Source organism: Helobdella robusta (genome assembly GCF_000326865.2).
Source record: "Helobdella robusta unplaced genomic scaffold HELROscaffold_24, whole genome shotgun sequence".
In the NCBI taxonomy this organism is placed as follows: Eukaryota; Metazoa; Annelida; class Clitellata; order Rhynchobdellida; family Glossiphoniidae; genus Helobdella; species Helobdella robusta.
Window position 1 is genome coordinate 678026 of NW_008704261.1, and position 16196 is coordinate 694221.

The 16196-nt window shown below is 34.7% G+C and overlaps 2 protein-coding genes across 2 annotated transcripts in view; one reads left to right on the top strand and one right to left on the bottom strand.

Moving 5' to 3' along the window:
• The window catches only part of HELRODRAFT_99689 (hypothetical protein), an 8293-nt gene extending 3961 nt beyond the window's left edge, over window positions 1-4332 (top strand). Inside the window, exons 4-8 of the mRNA XM_009019249.1 lie at window positions 302-466; window positions 2225-2323; window positions 3052-3143; window positions 3498-3647; window positions 3679-4332. Coding sequence (XP_009017497.1) covers window positions 334-466; window positions 2225-2323; window positions 3052-3143; window positions 3498-3629 — 456 coding nt within the window. The 5' untranslated portion in view covers window positions 302-333 and the 3' untranslated portion in view covers window positions 3630-3647; window positions 3679-4332. The remainder of the gene's footprint in view (window positions 1-301; window positions 467-2224; window positions 2324-3051; window positions 3144-3497; window positions 3648-3678) is intronic.
• Window positions 4333-10056: 5724 nt separating this feature from the next.
• On the bottom strand, window positions 10057-12139 carry HELRODRAFT_172581 (hypothetical protein; the record flags this gene model as incomplete). The annotated part of the gene is made up of 4 exons (XM_009019250.1): window positions 10057-10284; window positions 10876-10980; window positions 11743-11805; window positions 12128-12139. The coding sequence occupies 4 exons, from the start codon at window positions 12137-12139 to the stop codon at window positions 10057-10059; spliced, it is 408 nt and encodes a 135-aa protein (XP_009017498.1).
• Between the last annotated feature and the right edge of the window lie 4057 nt (window positions 12140-16196).

The following is a 16196-nucleotide window of genomic DNA, read 5'->3' on the forward strand; positions in this document are numbered from 1 at the left end:
ATAATATCAGATAACATCTCCATCATCGTCATCCCCATCATATTATCACCATCGTCAGTGTTTCAGCCTGCACATGATCATCGCATAATCTTGTCAATCGATCAATAACATGGCTAAGCTATCATTCTATCATTTTATTCATTATCAATTTTAGCATCATTCCACACACACACACACACACACACACACGCACACACACACACACGCACACACACACACACACGCACACACATACATACACGCAAACACACACACGCACGCACACACACACATACATACACGCACACATACATACACGCACACACGTACACAGCCGATCCATCAGTAGCGTGGATGCTGACGATCGGTGATGGCCTGCACAACTTCACGGACGGTTTGGCGATCGGCGCCTCGTTTGCAGCCAGTAACTCGGCTGGCTTGTCCACCTCCATTGCAGTCTTCTGTCATGAACTGCCTCACGAATTTGGTCGGTAGATTGTTTCATGTCATTTGTTGGTTGGCTCGTTAGCTGGTTGGTTGGTTGGTTGGTAGGTAGGTTGGTTGGTAGGCTGGCTGGTTGATTGGTTGGTTGGTTAGCTGGTTAGTTGGTTGGTTGGTTGGATGGTTGACTGGTTGGTTGGTTGGCTGGTTGGTTGGTTGGTTTGTTGGTTGGTTGGCTGGTTAGTTGGTTGGTTGGCTGGTTGGTTGGCTGGTTGGTTGGCTGGTTGATTGGTTGGTTGGTTGGATGGTTAGCTGGTTGGTTGGTCGTTGATTAAATGTGTTAATTGATTGATTGGTTGATTGATGGTTGGTTTGTTGATTGTTTGGTTGAATAATTGGTTCATTGGCAGGTTGTTTCATTTAATCGTTTGCCTTGCTGAATAGCTGGTTGCCGGTACGATCCAATTCAATTCAATTCAATAATCCTTTTATTCAGCAAACATATGCGGCATAAACATATGCTATTCGTTAGTAGACCCGAAGCATGCACTTGTAGGGCCACCCAGATCAAATAAAGACAGAATACTTCTAAATAAACACGAGTAATAAAAAAAGAGTCTCAAAAGTCTATACACACACACATATACACGCAATTATATCCATTCACTTATTTACCAAATCATCCATCCATCCGTACACATTGCAAACCATGGTTGATTGTACAGTTGGATTGATTGTACGGTTGGATTGATTGTACGGTTGGATTGATTGTACGATTGGATTGATTGTACGGTTGGATTGATTGTACGGTTGGATTGATTGTACGGTTGGATTGATTGTACGGTTGGATTGATTGTACGGTAGGGTTGACTGTACGGTTGGGTTGATTGTGCAGTTGGATGGTTTGTACAGTTGGATTGATTGTACGGTTGGATTGATTGTACGGTTGGATTGATTGTACGATTGGATTGATTGTACGGTTGGATTGATTGTACGGTTGGATTGATTGTACGGTTGGATTGATTGTACGATTGGATTGATTGTACGGTTGGATTGATTGTACGGTTGGATTGATTGCACAGTTGGATTGATTGTACGGTTGTATTGATTATACAGTTGGATTGATTGTACGGTTGGATTGATTGTACGGTTGGATTGATTGTACGGTTGGATTGATTGTACGGTTGGATTGATTGTACGATTGGATTGATTGTACAGTTGGATTGATTGTACGGTTGGATTGATTGTACGGTTGGATTGATTGTACGGTTGGATTGATTGTACGATTGGATTGATTGTACGGTTGGATTGATTGTACGGTTGGGTTGATTGTACGGTTGGATTGATTGTACGGTTGGATTGATCGTACGGTTGGGTTGATTGTACGGTTGGATTGGCAGGTTGATTATTGATGTGTTGCTTAATTAAATTGATTGTCAATTTAGTTTTGTAAATGTGTGTGAAAAGAAAAAAATCATCATCATCATTATCATCGTAACAACATCATCATCATAGCCATCATCACCATCATCGTCGTCGTCATCATCATCCTCATCATCATAATCAACACCATCATCATCAACATTACCATCATCATCATCAGCATCATCATCGTTATCTTTATCGTCGTCACAATCATCATCATCACCATCATCGTCATCATCATCACCATCATTACCATCATCATTTTCATCATCATCAACATTACCACCATCATCATCATCATCATCATCATCATCATCATCATCATCATCATAGTCACAATCATCATCATCATAATCACAATCATCATCATCATGATCAGGCGACGCTGCTTTGATGTTGTCGGCGGGATGGACGTGGAGGATGGTCCTAGTCCTGCAGTCTGTTGCCCAACTGACCGCCTTCATTGGACTCTACATCGGTCAGTCACGTTGTTTGTGTTCGTTCGTGTTGTTTGTGTTCGTTCGTGTTGTTTGTATTCGTTCGTGTTGTTTGTGTTCGTTCGTGTTGTTTGTGTTCGTTCGTGTTGTTTGTATTCGTTCGTGTTGTTTGTTTTCGTTCGTGTTGTTTGTGTTCGTTCGTGTTGTTTGTGTTCGTTCGTGTTGTTTGTATTCGTTCGTGTTGTTTGTGTTCGTTCGTGTTGTTTGTGTTCGTTCGTGTTGTTTGTATTCGTTCGTGTTGTTTGTGCTCGTTCGTGTTGTTTGTGTTCGTTCGTGTTGTTTGTATTCGTTCGTGTTGTTTGTGCTCGTTCGTGTTGTTTGTGTTCGTTCGTGTTGTTTGTGTTCGTTCGTGTTGTTTGTATTCGTTCGTGTTGTTTGTGTTCGTTCGTGTTGTTTGTGTTCGTTCGTGTTGTTTGTATTCGTTCGTGTTGTTTGTGTTCGTTCGTGTTGTTTGTGTTCGTTCGTGTTGTTTGAGTTCATTCATGTTGTTTGTGTTCAGTCAAACTATTTGTGGTCAGTCAAACTATTTGTGGATACCAGTTTTATCTGCATTGATCATTTTGTTGAATGTGATTAATTTGTTTAACATCATCTTTTTCATTGAATATTTTTAGAGATATCAAAAATACACACAAACACACACACGCACACACACACATACAAACAAACACACGCAAAGACACGCAAACACCTAAATACACACTCTCAGGGGTATCAATATCAAACTCATTTGATGAGGCGCAGATGTGGATCTTCAGCATTGCGGCCGGCATGTTTCTCTTCATCGCCCTCTCAGACGCGGTTCGTGGCTTGTGGTTAATTCTCGATCTGCTGATAAATTATTCATGTGATGAGTTTTAAATAATAACATAACTGAAGATATGTACAAACAAACCAAAAAAAACAAGCAAACCAACCAGCCAACCATTCAACCAACCAAAGAACCAGCCAATCATCCAACCAACCAGCCAGCCAACCAACCAACCAACCAAAAACCAACCAACCAACCGACGAACCAATCAACTAACCAACCAACCAATCAATCAACCAACCAAACATCCAAATCAACAAACAAACAAACGAACAGACGAACAAACAAACAAACAAACGAACAAACGAACAAACAAACGAACGAACGAACAAAACACCACGCAGGTCCCGGAGATATTAGAGCTTGTTCTCCACTACAAATCATTCCTCATCTTCCTGTTGGCCAACGTTGGAGTAGCTGTAGGCTATCTCGTTATGGTCCTACTGGCTATCTTCGAAGAAAAAATCAAAATATGATGACGATGATGACGATGATGGGGATGAAGAGGGTGTTGAATATGATAAAGATGATGATGACGATGGTGGGAGTTTAATAAATATAATGTTGATGATGGTGATGATGTCCGATGACGACTTGACGATGCTGGACCTAGGACAGCGGCAATGGAGATGATGGTGAAAAAGATGATGACGATTGGATGGTGATTACGATGATGAATGACAACTGAGCTTGTAATGACTCCTACAAATGCTGTGCTTTGGAGAAAAATAATGCTAAATGCTTTAAATTGCTGTCATAGTGTCAATGATTGAATATGAGTAGGTTGATGGCGTTAAATTAAAAAAAAAAATAGACAAATTTTTATAAGAATTTTAACAAAGGAGCGATAACATTTAATTTAACTTGATAATATTAGCTAATAATATCAACAATAATTTTAATTAATTAAATAATTAATAAAAGTAATTTCAACTATTTAATTCATTAATTTATTCATTCAATTATCATATATGTCTAATATTATTGCATCATCAATTAAATTATTTTATACTAATTAACGACCAAATTGAATTGTATTTAATTATAAATTTATTAATAAAAAAAAATAATTTAACTACGTAGAAAAGAACTTTTTGAAAAATTTCTAATTCAATTGTTTTCTTTTTGTTATGGTTTTCACGTGACTGATTTTAAAAAATGTAAATAAACATATCGTCAAGCTCTTAGCAAATTTAAATAATCATAATACAAACAGACAGACAGACAGACAGAAAAACAGACAGAAAGACAGACAGACAGAGAGACAGATAGATAGTTAGATAGCTAAATAGAAAGATTGATCAAGAGACAGGCAAGTAGACAGACACAGATAGATAGACAGACAGACATACATACAGACACAGATAGACAGACAGACTATCAAAGGCATACACTAGACAGAGATAGAGAGATAGAAAAATAGGCGGCCAGATAGATGGACAAAATTAATATTAATTTAATAATATTTCCTAACCAAAACACGAATAAGTTTAAAATGAATGAATTCATCTTGATAACGCTCCTCAGTTTTGTCATCGTTCACGGCCAAGGTGCGATTCGAATTTAAAATTTTTAAATTTCAATTTGAAAATAATTCAACAGACTTTTGTGATTGCCACATTATAAAATAATTTAACATTTTAATAAAAATTAACTATAACTGTGATAAAGCATAATTATAATTGTAATTCAATTCAATTCAATTCGTTTATTTTCTCAAAAGAGGGGTAAACTAAAAAAGCAACCAAATGCTTGTAAGAAAGTCACCCTATCCAAATAAAATCAACATTGATCAACAAAAATCAAAAATTAAAATAGTTCGACAAAAATCAAGGATTAAACTAGATCGAAATAAATCAAAAGTTATTGAACTGCAGATTCTATTCTATTAATCTTATGAAACAGAGATATAGTTCAAAATGAGTACATAAAATTAAAGTTTTGAATTTAGGATTCTATAGCATTTCAATAAATTAAATGATATGAAACCAAATATAGTTCAAAAGTAAGAGTACATACATATATACATACCTACATACGCACATACATACATACATACATGCATACATCCATACATTCATACATACATACATACATACATACATACATACATACATACATACATACATACATACATACATACATACAAAAACAGTTTTATTCAGATCATTGATATTACTCATATACAAAAATTATTCAAATAAGATTTAGATAAGGTTAAAACAACTATAGTTGCAAAAATCGCCGTTTATCAGACAATAAATAAGTTTTACAATGTTGTTTAAAAAGACGAGGTTTTGAAATAATTGTAACAGATAGAGGCAAAATTGTAAACCAAATTTTGGGTGCAAGAATAAATATGCTATCATTTAAAATTTTTAGTCTACTGAATGGTATTATATATGGAATGAAGTGACGAGTAGATTTAAAAATATGTGAAGGTTTGAGTAAAAAAATATTTGAGAAATTAGATGGTAGCAGATTATTGACAAATTTGAACATGAAAAAGGCAACAATGAAAATATGTAATTTGTATATTGTAAGAAGACCTAAAGAAGAAAAATATTCATCAACATGAGTGGTAATTTTTAAATATAATAATAGTTTTATAAATTTTTTTTGAATTCTATATAGTTAATTAGCAATTGATTATTATTATTGAACTAAAAAAAATTAGTTAAAAAAAATTCTTCAACGCTTTAATAAAAAATGTTTATAACCGCAATAAAAAATAATGATAACTAATAAATAATTATTAATTATAATTGATAATTTAGATTTGGAAATGTACTCCCACTACATGGAGGTGCCACGACCCGGAACAACACCAACAACAGCAACAGACGACTCGAACAAGACGGAATACGACGAAATTATTTCTCAACTCCTGGCCGAGAAGAAGATGGCTCTGGCGAGGATAAAGAGGGCGGAGAACAATATATTGGCTCAGGAGAAGTGGGAGCAGTCAATAAAGGTGGCGCTATATAAATGACATTATTATTATTTTTTTCGTTATCATCATTATCATCATCATCATCATCGTCGTCGTTGTCGTCGTCGTCATCATCATCAGTATTATTATTATCATCATAACAATTTTTATTATTATTTACGTTACTATTATTATTATTATCAAAATTATTATTATTACTAAAGGAGGGGAACATAGATAAGGTGATGGGGGAAGTCGAAGAGGAATACATGGACCAGGATGACAAGAAGGAGGCTAGCCATCAAAAAGAAATGGAAAAGCAAATGGTCCTGTATAAAAAAGGTTGGTTGGCTGGTTGGTTGGCTGGCTGGCTGGTTGTTTGGCTGGCTGATTGGTTGGTTGGCTGGTTGGCTGGTTGGTTGGCTGGCCAGTTGTTTGATTGGTTGGCTGGCTGGCTTGTTGTTTGATTAGCTAGTTATTTGGTTGGCTAATTGTTTGGCTGGTTGTTTGGTTGGTTGTTTGGCTGGTTGTTTGTTTAGTTATTTGTTTGTTTGGTTGTTTGTTGTCGCATTGGTAGCTCAGTCGGTAAGATAGTGTTCGTGTCTAGCGTTGTTGCACCTTGTTCGAATATTCTCCGCCCAAAACTGACACAACAAAAAATAACAGATATTATCATGGTTCAGTGTGAGAACCACCATGCATATCATTATGACGAGTACATGAAGTTAAAATCTCATTCAACTGAGTCTGACGTTATAGAAACTGAAACAGTCTTCTCGTCTAACTCATTCCAACGTTCAATAACTCTTGAAATGTAAAATCTACTTTTACTGCTGCTAACCTTCCTTTTAAAATCTTTTATTCGTGACCTCTTGTCTCAAAGACTGTCACACGCTATGCCTGTGCTATGTGTTGTTAGCGAGTTCACACAAAACATTCTATTCAAATCGTGTGGCGTGTCTGTGCTCACAGCCTCTCTGACACTGAAGTTCAGTTATGATTAAAGAGTTACACTACAAAGTTGACTAAATAAGTTTTGTAAATGAATTTATTTGTCCACTCTGCTGTTTTTTCGGATAATGTTGGTGCTGTCACTTTGGGAATGCTTGTCGTTTTAGCTGTTGTTGTTGTTGTAGCTTTAAAGTTGCTGTTGTTGTTGGTGTTGGAGTTTGTTTGTTTAGTGTGAGTAATAATGACTTTGGGAGGATGAGGTTGTTGTTGTTGTCGTTTTTGTCGTCATGTTTATGATATTTTCAATAATTCTCTGATGACCTTGTGGTTATAAGAGTTGTTAGGTTTAAAAAACTTGAACGTAAATTATGATAAAATAAAATCCTATAAAAAATATTATAACTTAATCGAATATGGTGATTAAATTCGTTACAAAGTATATTGAACAACGACGCAGATATGATGATCGTTGGCGTTACGGCTGCATTCACCTCCGTCATCCTCTCCATTTTGATTATGAGTGAGGGAATGAGTGAGTGAGTGAATGAATGAGAGAGTGAGCGAGTGAGTAAGTGAATGATTGAAAGAGTGAGTGAGCGAGTGAGTGAGTGAGTGAATAAGTGATTGAGTAAGTGAGTAAGTGAGTAAGTGAGTGAGTGAGTGAGTGAGTGAGTGTGTGTGGGAATGAGTGAGTGACTGAGGAAATGAGTGAGTGAGGGAATGAGTGAATGAAGGAATGAGTGAGTGACTGAGTGAAGAAATGAGTGAGTGAGTGAGTGAGTGAGTGAGGGAATGAGTGAGTGAGTGAGTGAGTGAGTGAGTGAGTGAGTGAGTGAGTGAGTGAGTGAGTGAGTGAGTGAGTGAGTGAGTGAGTGAGTGAGTGAGTGAGTGAGTGAGTGAGTGAGTGAGTGGTAATAATAATAGTAATAATAATAAAAATAATAATAATTATGATGATAAGAAAGATAATAATATTTATAAAATGTTATTAACAATAACAATATCATAATTCATCATAATTTATCATAATTCATCATAATTTATCATAATTCATCATAATTATAATCAAAATCATCTCACAGAGTGTTTCATTGACTGGGAAGTAGGTGAATAGAATACATTTTTTCTCCATAATAAATCAAGATTGAAATAATTTAATTTTATAAATGGAATAATAATAAAAAAAAGTAATAAATTCGTCATAATATTTAGAAAAATTAATTTTAATTTAATTAAATAATTAAATTATTTGCTTTTGCAGTTCACACAAAATACATCGATGAATACCGTACGTATAAAACATGATGGATGATGATGGTGGTGATGGTGAAGATGATGTTGCTGATGATGATAATGATTATGATGGTGATGATGGTGATGATGATGTGGGTAATGGTGATGATGATGGGATGGTGGTGGGGATGATGTTGTTGATGACGTTGCTGATGATGATGATTGTGATGATGATGGTGGTGGTGATGATGATGATAGTGATGATAATGATGATAATGCCTAAAATGTTAATGCTGATGATGATAGCTAATTCCTATAAAATATATGACACAGATAATTTTAAATTAATAATTCTCATTAATTTGTATTTATTTGCCTTATTTATTTATTTAATATTCCATTTATTTATATTTCATCAATATTCCTACAGAAGCATCACTAGCAAACACAGCAGTGCATATAACCACATCTGAAGAAACGCATCGCACTCACATCGCGTGAATCTGATGGGCCGGGATCTCCCCGCGATCGAACCCGGTCACTACAACAGCGGTGCCAGCCACATTACTGCTCCACCATCGCTTCGCCCAATCGTAAATAGTACGAAGTACTGTTTGTTATATAAGAAAAAGAAAATTTCGGATAATTTAAAAATATTGATAATTTTTGGAATAATTTCTGCCAGCCATCACTCCCACGCCGAGCAAAGCTGACCTCCAGGTCGAGATTAAGCGTCCCCCAGGCGAAGGTCCCAAGTTGACCGGTTGGTTAGATGGTTGGCTGAATAGATGAATGAATGAATGAATGGATGGATGAATAAATGAATGAATGAATGAATGAATGAATGAATGAATGAATGAATGAATGAATGAATGAATGAATGAATGAATGAATGAATGAATGAATGAGTAAGTGAGTGAGTGAGTGAGTGAGCGAGTAAGTGAGTGAGTGAGTGAATGAATGAATGAATGAACGAACGAACGAATGAATGAATGAATCGTATCGTAAAGTATCGTATCGCTGGACTTATGGTACAGCCACTGTCATGAATTGACTTCAGACGCGCTTTCTTCACTTCCCTGGCTGTGCCAAGTTGAATAAATGATTATAATCATCAATAATCATTTAGACGCTTTTTGAAGTCACTTCAACTTATGGTGTTGAAATTCTTCAAGTCAGCAGGCAACGCGTTCCATGTTTGGACTGCTGATACAGAAAATATTTTTTTTCCGAAATGTTAAGATTTGAATTTTGGAACTACAATTACGTGGGCGATTGCAGTTGAACCCTGTATTGAGTTCCTGAAACTGGTTGGATCTGCTCCCTCAGGTCACCGGCCAAACAATCTCTCGCAAGTAGAGCTAGTTTAAATGTTGCACTTTCTGCTACTCACATGCCAAACCAGTGCAGCTCCTGCCTGATGTAATGAAATGTTGGATTAAACTTTGAGGCGCAAGCAGCCAGTCTGGCAGCGCATTCAAAACGGCTTGGACATCATCCTGCAGTCACGAGTTGATCCCACACATCATCACATTGCAGAAGTCAATCCTGGTGCAGACGAAGTTGCAGATTAGAGCTTTTGCTAACTCAACTGTCAAACATCGTCCATAGCCCTTAGTTTGTGTAGTTGAAAAAAAAAACATTGTCCGAAAAGTTGATTGACATGTGATTTCATCGAGGGATCTGGAGACAATGCAACATCGAGATTCATTACCAGACTTTTTAAGTCATTTACCCGACCAAGTTCACTTTACCTGTACTGAGTTTATTGTTGGTCATCCATTGGCCTACTGCATCAACTGTACTCCTGACGTCTGTAGACAGATGAAGAGGTGAGTTTGTTGATCCAGATGCATACAGCTGGATGTCATCGGCAGCAGATACCTGAGGATTTTACAACCTTGATGAGGTCTGCTGTCCGAAGTGTACAATATGAACAGCAGAAGGTCAAGGGCTAAGCTCCGCAAAATACCACAAATTAATTTTGATGTGGCAGTACCGGAACCCTTTATTGACTACTTATAATGACGAGTGAACAAATTAACGAACGATGTGAATGGATTGTGAGAGGGTGAATCAGATTTGTCGATCGATTAATGACTTGACTGACTGACAGTGATATAATCTAATTAGATGTTGAACCTTCGTTTACTTGTTTTGCTGAGTGTCTGTCGGTCGCACTGTTTCAGCAACAAATTATATAAGTAGTTCAAATTTTTGCTCCATTGAATAATTTATAAATGTCAGAGGGATGCTTCAGTTGCTCATCTTCAATTTTTTAATTTTTTTCATTTTCAGCATCTCTTTCCTCTTCCTCCTCATGATTTTTCAGTTTGTGAATTTTATGACCCTAACTTTTTCAGTCCCAAGGTCTAGACGGTCTCCTCTCATCCACGTCATGACGCCAACAACCAGTCAAGTAGTGCCAGCACCAGCAAAAGTGATCAGTGTCCTACCACCACTTCCACAAAAAAGGCTCGGCATGCATTCACCAATGCTACAACTTCCAAACCAACCACTTTCAAACCATCCACTTTCCAACCAACCACTTTCAAATCAACCACTTTCAAACCAACCACTTTCAAACCATCCACTTTCCAACCAACCACTTTCAAATCATCCACTTTCACCCCATCCACTTTCACCACATCCACTTTTGCGACCACAACAAAGAAGGAATCATCCAGCAGCTGCTGCAGCTGCTGCAGCGGCTGCAGTCAGAGGTTTGTGGATATGTGAATGGTCTAAATAGAGGATTGTATATGATAGTAATTATTATTATTTTTATTCACATCTACATATGTAATATTTTTAATCTAGTTAGTGTGTGTAACATCTAATCATTATTGTTGCGCTGGTTCTGTCTGTATGAATGGTACAGGTATAACATGAATATATGTTTGGAGATGATCCGCCCATCATACATCCATCTCCATCTTCATCCATCTATCTACATCTTCACCCATTCATCCATCTATTTCATTTTCAACCATTCATCCATCTATTTCATCTTCACCCATTCATCCATCTATCTACATCTTCACCCATTCATCCATCTATCTACATCTTCACCCATTCATCCATCTATTTCATCTTCACCCATTCATCCATCTATCTACATCTCCACCCATTCATCCATCTATTTCATCTTCACCCATTCATCCATCTATCTACATCTTCACCCATTCATCCATCTATTTCATCTTCACCCATTCATCCATCTATCTACATCTTCACCCATTCATCCATCTATTTCATCTTCACCCATTCATCCATCTATCTACATCTTCACCCATTCATCCATCTATTTCATCTTCACCCATCCATCTATCCGTCTATACTCATTTTTCCATCTCTATTTTCACCCATTCATTCCTCATCATCTCCATTCATCATTCATCCATTATTCATCTTTTTTCATCCATCCATCCATCCAACTATCTTCATCTCCACTCATTCATCCATCTACATACCCACTCGCACACCCATCCATCTCCACCCCCTCGAAGGGACTGCCCTCTCTCAAACTCCAGTTCCTAAAATCAGTAAGGTCTCATTCAAATAGTGAATTGTAAATGATACTACTATCAGTATTGCAAACACTGAATATTATTTTTTTTTACAATTTCAACACTTTGCACTCAGCTATTGCAGTAGTTCTTTTCCTAATAACAACACTCACTTTCACACACACACACACAAACCTCACACACACACACAATCCTCACATACACACACACGCACGCACACACGCACACACACATAAAAACACATACCCACAAACACACACACACACACACGCACACACACACATAAAAACACACACACACAAACACACTCAAACACACATTTACACACCCACATGTACATACTCGCAAAGCCTTCATAACTTAACACGTATATGTCTGTTGATGTAGCTAATATTAATGCACATTAGAGCTAACAATAGTAATAATAATAATATCAATAATAATAATATATAATTTAGAAAATAATAATAATTATTATAATATCAATAATAATAATATTAATATATAATATAGCAAATAATAAAAATAATTATAATACCAATAATAATAATATTAATATATGATATAGCAAATAATAATAATAATAATATTAATAATAATATTTTACAAAGTTATTTAATAATGACTGTTCAATTTTTAATGATACGATTTCCTCTAGCTGATCCCAAATTAGTTGGTACGTTATTGCCAGAATTACTATCACTACTTTATGTTACTGCTTCTGCTACTACAACTACTACTACTGTTACTACCACTACTACTACCTACTGCTGCAACCCACAAATGCCAATACTACTTATTAATATTTGCAACTCATGCAGCCTGCTACCACTACTACTACTACTATTACAACAACAACAACAACAACAACAACAACTACTACTACTACTACTACTACTACTACTACTACTACTACTACAACTACTACTATTACTATTACTACTGCTGCTACTACTGCTACTGCCGCGGCTGCTACTACTACTCATTAATCTTTTCAGCCCTAGCTCATTACGCCAAGAACAACTGGGCCCAAATGACCAACGAGCAGAAGAGGCACAGTGAGAGATTTTTATTCATTTTTTATAATTGGAAACTTTTTTATTTCTCGAAAGCTAAAATCAAATAATGGAAATAAATTACGATAGAATGTTTATTTTTAAATAAAATTAAATGAAATAATCGAATAATCGAATCAAATTAAGTGTACAATTCGCCCATCCTCATTGTCAATGAGGTTATGTTCGTTTAGGGCGTTCAGATGAGTTATATTTGAATAGCAGCAAGCGATGTTTCTGTCAGAGTAAATTGCCTATGACGAGCTAATAGCCCTGTTAATAATTATTATTATAACTATTATACCGTAATCAATGATAATAATTATTAAAATTATTATAACATAATTAATAATAATTAATTAAGTTCAAATAAATTTATTAAGTGTACGTATAGTTAGTAATAATAATAAAAATTGCATTCGTTACATTCAATTGAATGTGATGATTTAAAAAGATATCAATTTCTAAACTTTCAGTATCGTGTAATTAATTAATCAATCAATTAATCAGATAATTAACTCAAGAATAATTATTTCTTCATCTTAATGAAATGTCTTCATCATAATTTCTATTACTATCACACACGTAGGCGTGAAAGCGTTGATGACTCCAGAGCGTTTGTGGCACATTTATTAACAATATATTTATTTTTAATTTAATGACAATTTATAAATATATATAATATAATGTAGGTTATACATTCATAGATAGATAATCATGATAATAATAATAATAATTATTATTATAATAATAATAATAATAATAATTATTATTATTATTATGATAATGCGACGATGATGATGATAACGATGATGATAACGATGATGGTAATGATATTATAATAATGGAATAATTGTAGTAAATAAGAGAAGACTGATTAACTGGAACAAAATAAGCAAAGAGGATCGACAAAAAAGTATTATTATTATTATTATTATTGTGGTTATAATTATTATAATTAATATTATCGTTGTTGTTGTTGTTATTATTATTATTATTATTTATTATTATTTAATATAATTTCTCTCATATTCTTACACTGCCATAGTCTGGGATGATTACATCGCAAAGAAACGTCGGTTGAACTTTCTTTTAGATTTCATAATTATATGCGAAATAATAATAATAATTATTATTATGATAATTATTATTATGATGATCATTTTGGTGATAATTATTATTAAAATAATGTGATGATGATGATAACGATGATAAACGATGATGATGATGATGATGATGATAACGATGATGATGATGATTTAGTTGAATCGTTCTAGACATCTTTCAATATTGCTCATTCATGTATGAACGAATATCTCGTTAGCCATGTGTGGGTTAAAGTGACCATGGTCAGTCGCACTTGATATGATGGGATGCTTAATAAACAACTCGATCGGGGGGTCATCCTGTATTCATTTTCATGTTTGGGCTTGAAGCGGATAAAATATCAATGCATCGTACCTTTTGTATGGTGTCATATGCTATAGTCTCGTGTTTTTTTTTGATTGATATAATGAATATAATATAAATAAAATATAAATAATTGGAATAACTATTTTTACTAGGCAAAAGTCTTGTTAGATGAAGTCAAAACCAAGATTAAACCATTATTTTTTGATGGTGACGACGACGAAGATGATGTTGATGATGATGTTAACGATGATGATGATAATGTTGATGATGATGATGATGTTGATGATAATGATGATGATGTTGGTGATGTTGATGATGATGGTGATTGCGTTGTGAAAGATGTTGGTGATGAGTTGGACGAATATGGAGCTGATGTTTTTGTGGACGGTGATGTTTTTTATGAAGATGAACATGATGAACATGATGAACCTGATGAACTTGATGAACCTGATGAACTTGATGAACATGATGGACATGACAAACATGATGATGGAGGTTATAAATTATTGTAATGTAAGTTTTGAGTTTTCTAGTGACAAAAACATAAAAATTAAATTTTTCATTTATTCAATCGGAAAATTAAAGTAGTTAATTTATTAAATCTTTTTTAAAACGTAGAAAACTGATATCATTTGATTGAGCTTCTTTCTGATTGATCAGATAATGGTCAAAAAGTTCAAGGGTTAAAAGGTTAAAGGTCAATTTTTCTTACCATAACTCAAAGGATTGTTTTGCTGCAATTAACCGCTTCATTCGCATTCGAAACAGATGGAATTGAACAAAACTAGAAATCCAGAAATAAAATATCCAAGTTAATGATGATTTGAAAGAGCTGAACTAGAAACTAGAAATCCAGAAATAAACTATCCAAGTTGATGATGATTTGAAAGAGCTGAACTAGAAACTAGAAATCCAGAAATAAACTATCCAAGTTGATGATGATTTGAAAGAGCTGAACTAGAAACTAGAAATCCAGAAATAAACTATCCAAGTTGATGATGATTTGAAAGAGCTGAACTAGAAACTAGAAATCCAGAAATAAACTATCCAAGTTGATGATGATTTGAAAGAGCTGAACTAGAAACTAGAAATCCAGAAATAAACTATCCAAGTTGATGATGATTTGAAAGAGCTGAACTAGAAACTAGAAATCCAGAAATAAACTATCCAAGTTGATGATGATTTGAAAGAGCTGAACTAGAAACTAGAAATCCAGAAATAAACTATCCAAGTTGATGATGATTTGAAAGAGCTGAACTAGAAACTAGAAATCCAGAAATAAACTATCCAAGTTGATGATGATTTGAAAGAGCTGAACTAGAAACTAGAAATCCAGAAATAAACTATCCAAGTTGATGATGATTTGAAAGAGCTGAACTAGAAACTAGAAATCCAGAAATAAACTATCCAAGTTGATGATGATTTGAAAGAGCTGAATCTATAGAACGCGCACAGAATTAACATGAGCTAAAATGTATCATAAGATTACTTTATAAACATATCTACAAACATGTGTAATATTGGCTATGAGATATGGTGAAATGGTTAAGGTACGTGGTATAGCTAGCTCAGTGTCTGGCTTCGAATACAAGTATATCTCAACCTATTACATGCACGTGTGTGTGTGTTTATATGTGTGTGTGTGTATGTGTGAGTATGTAAGTGTGTGTGTTGATTGATTGATATCTCCGTGATTAATTTGAAAATACTAAAAAAAAAAAACAAAAAAATGATGGAGAAAGCTGAATTGACTGAACAATGAACATATTTTAAAGTAACTTTTTTGCTAATTAACACATTTATCTAACAGTAATTTGAAAGTTTTACCCAAAAAACTGAATTAAAATTTTTTTTAGATTAATGAAAAGAAAAATGAGATTTTGTTTCACATGGTGACGTCGAGAATAACCTAAAAATAAATATTTACAA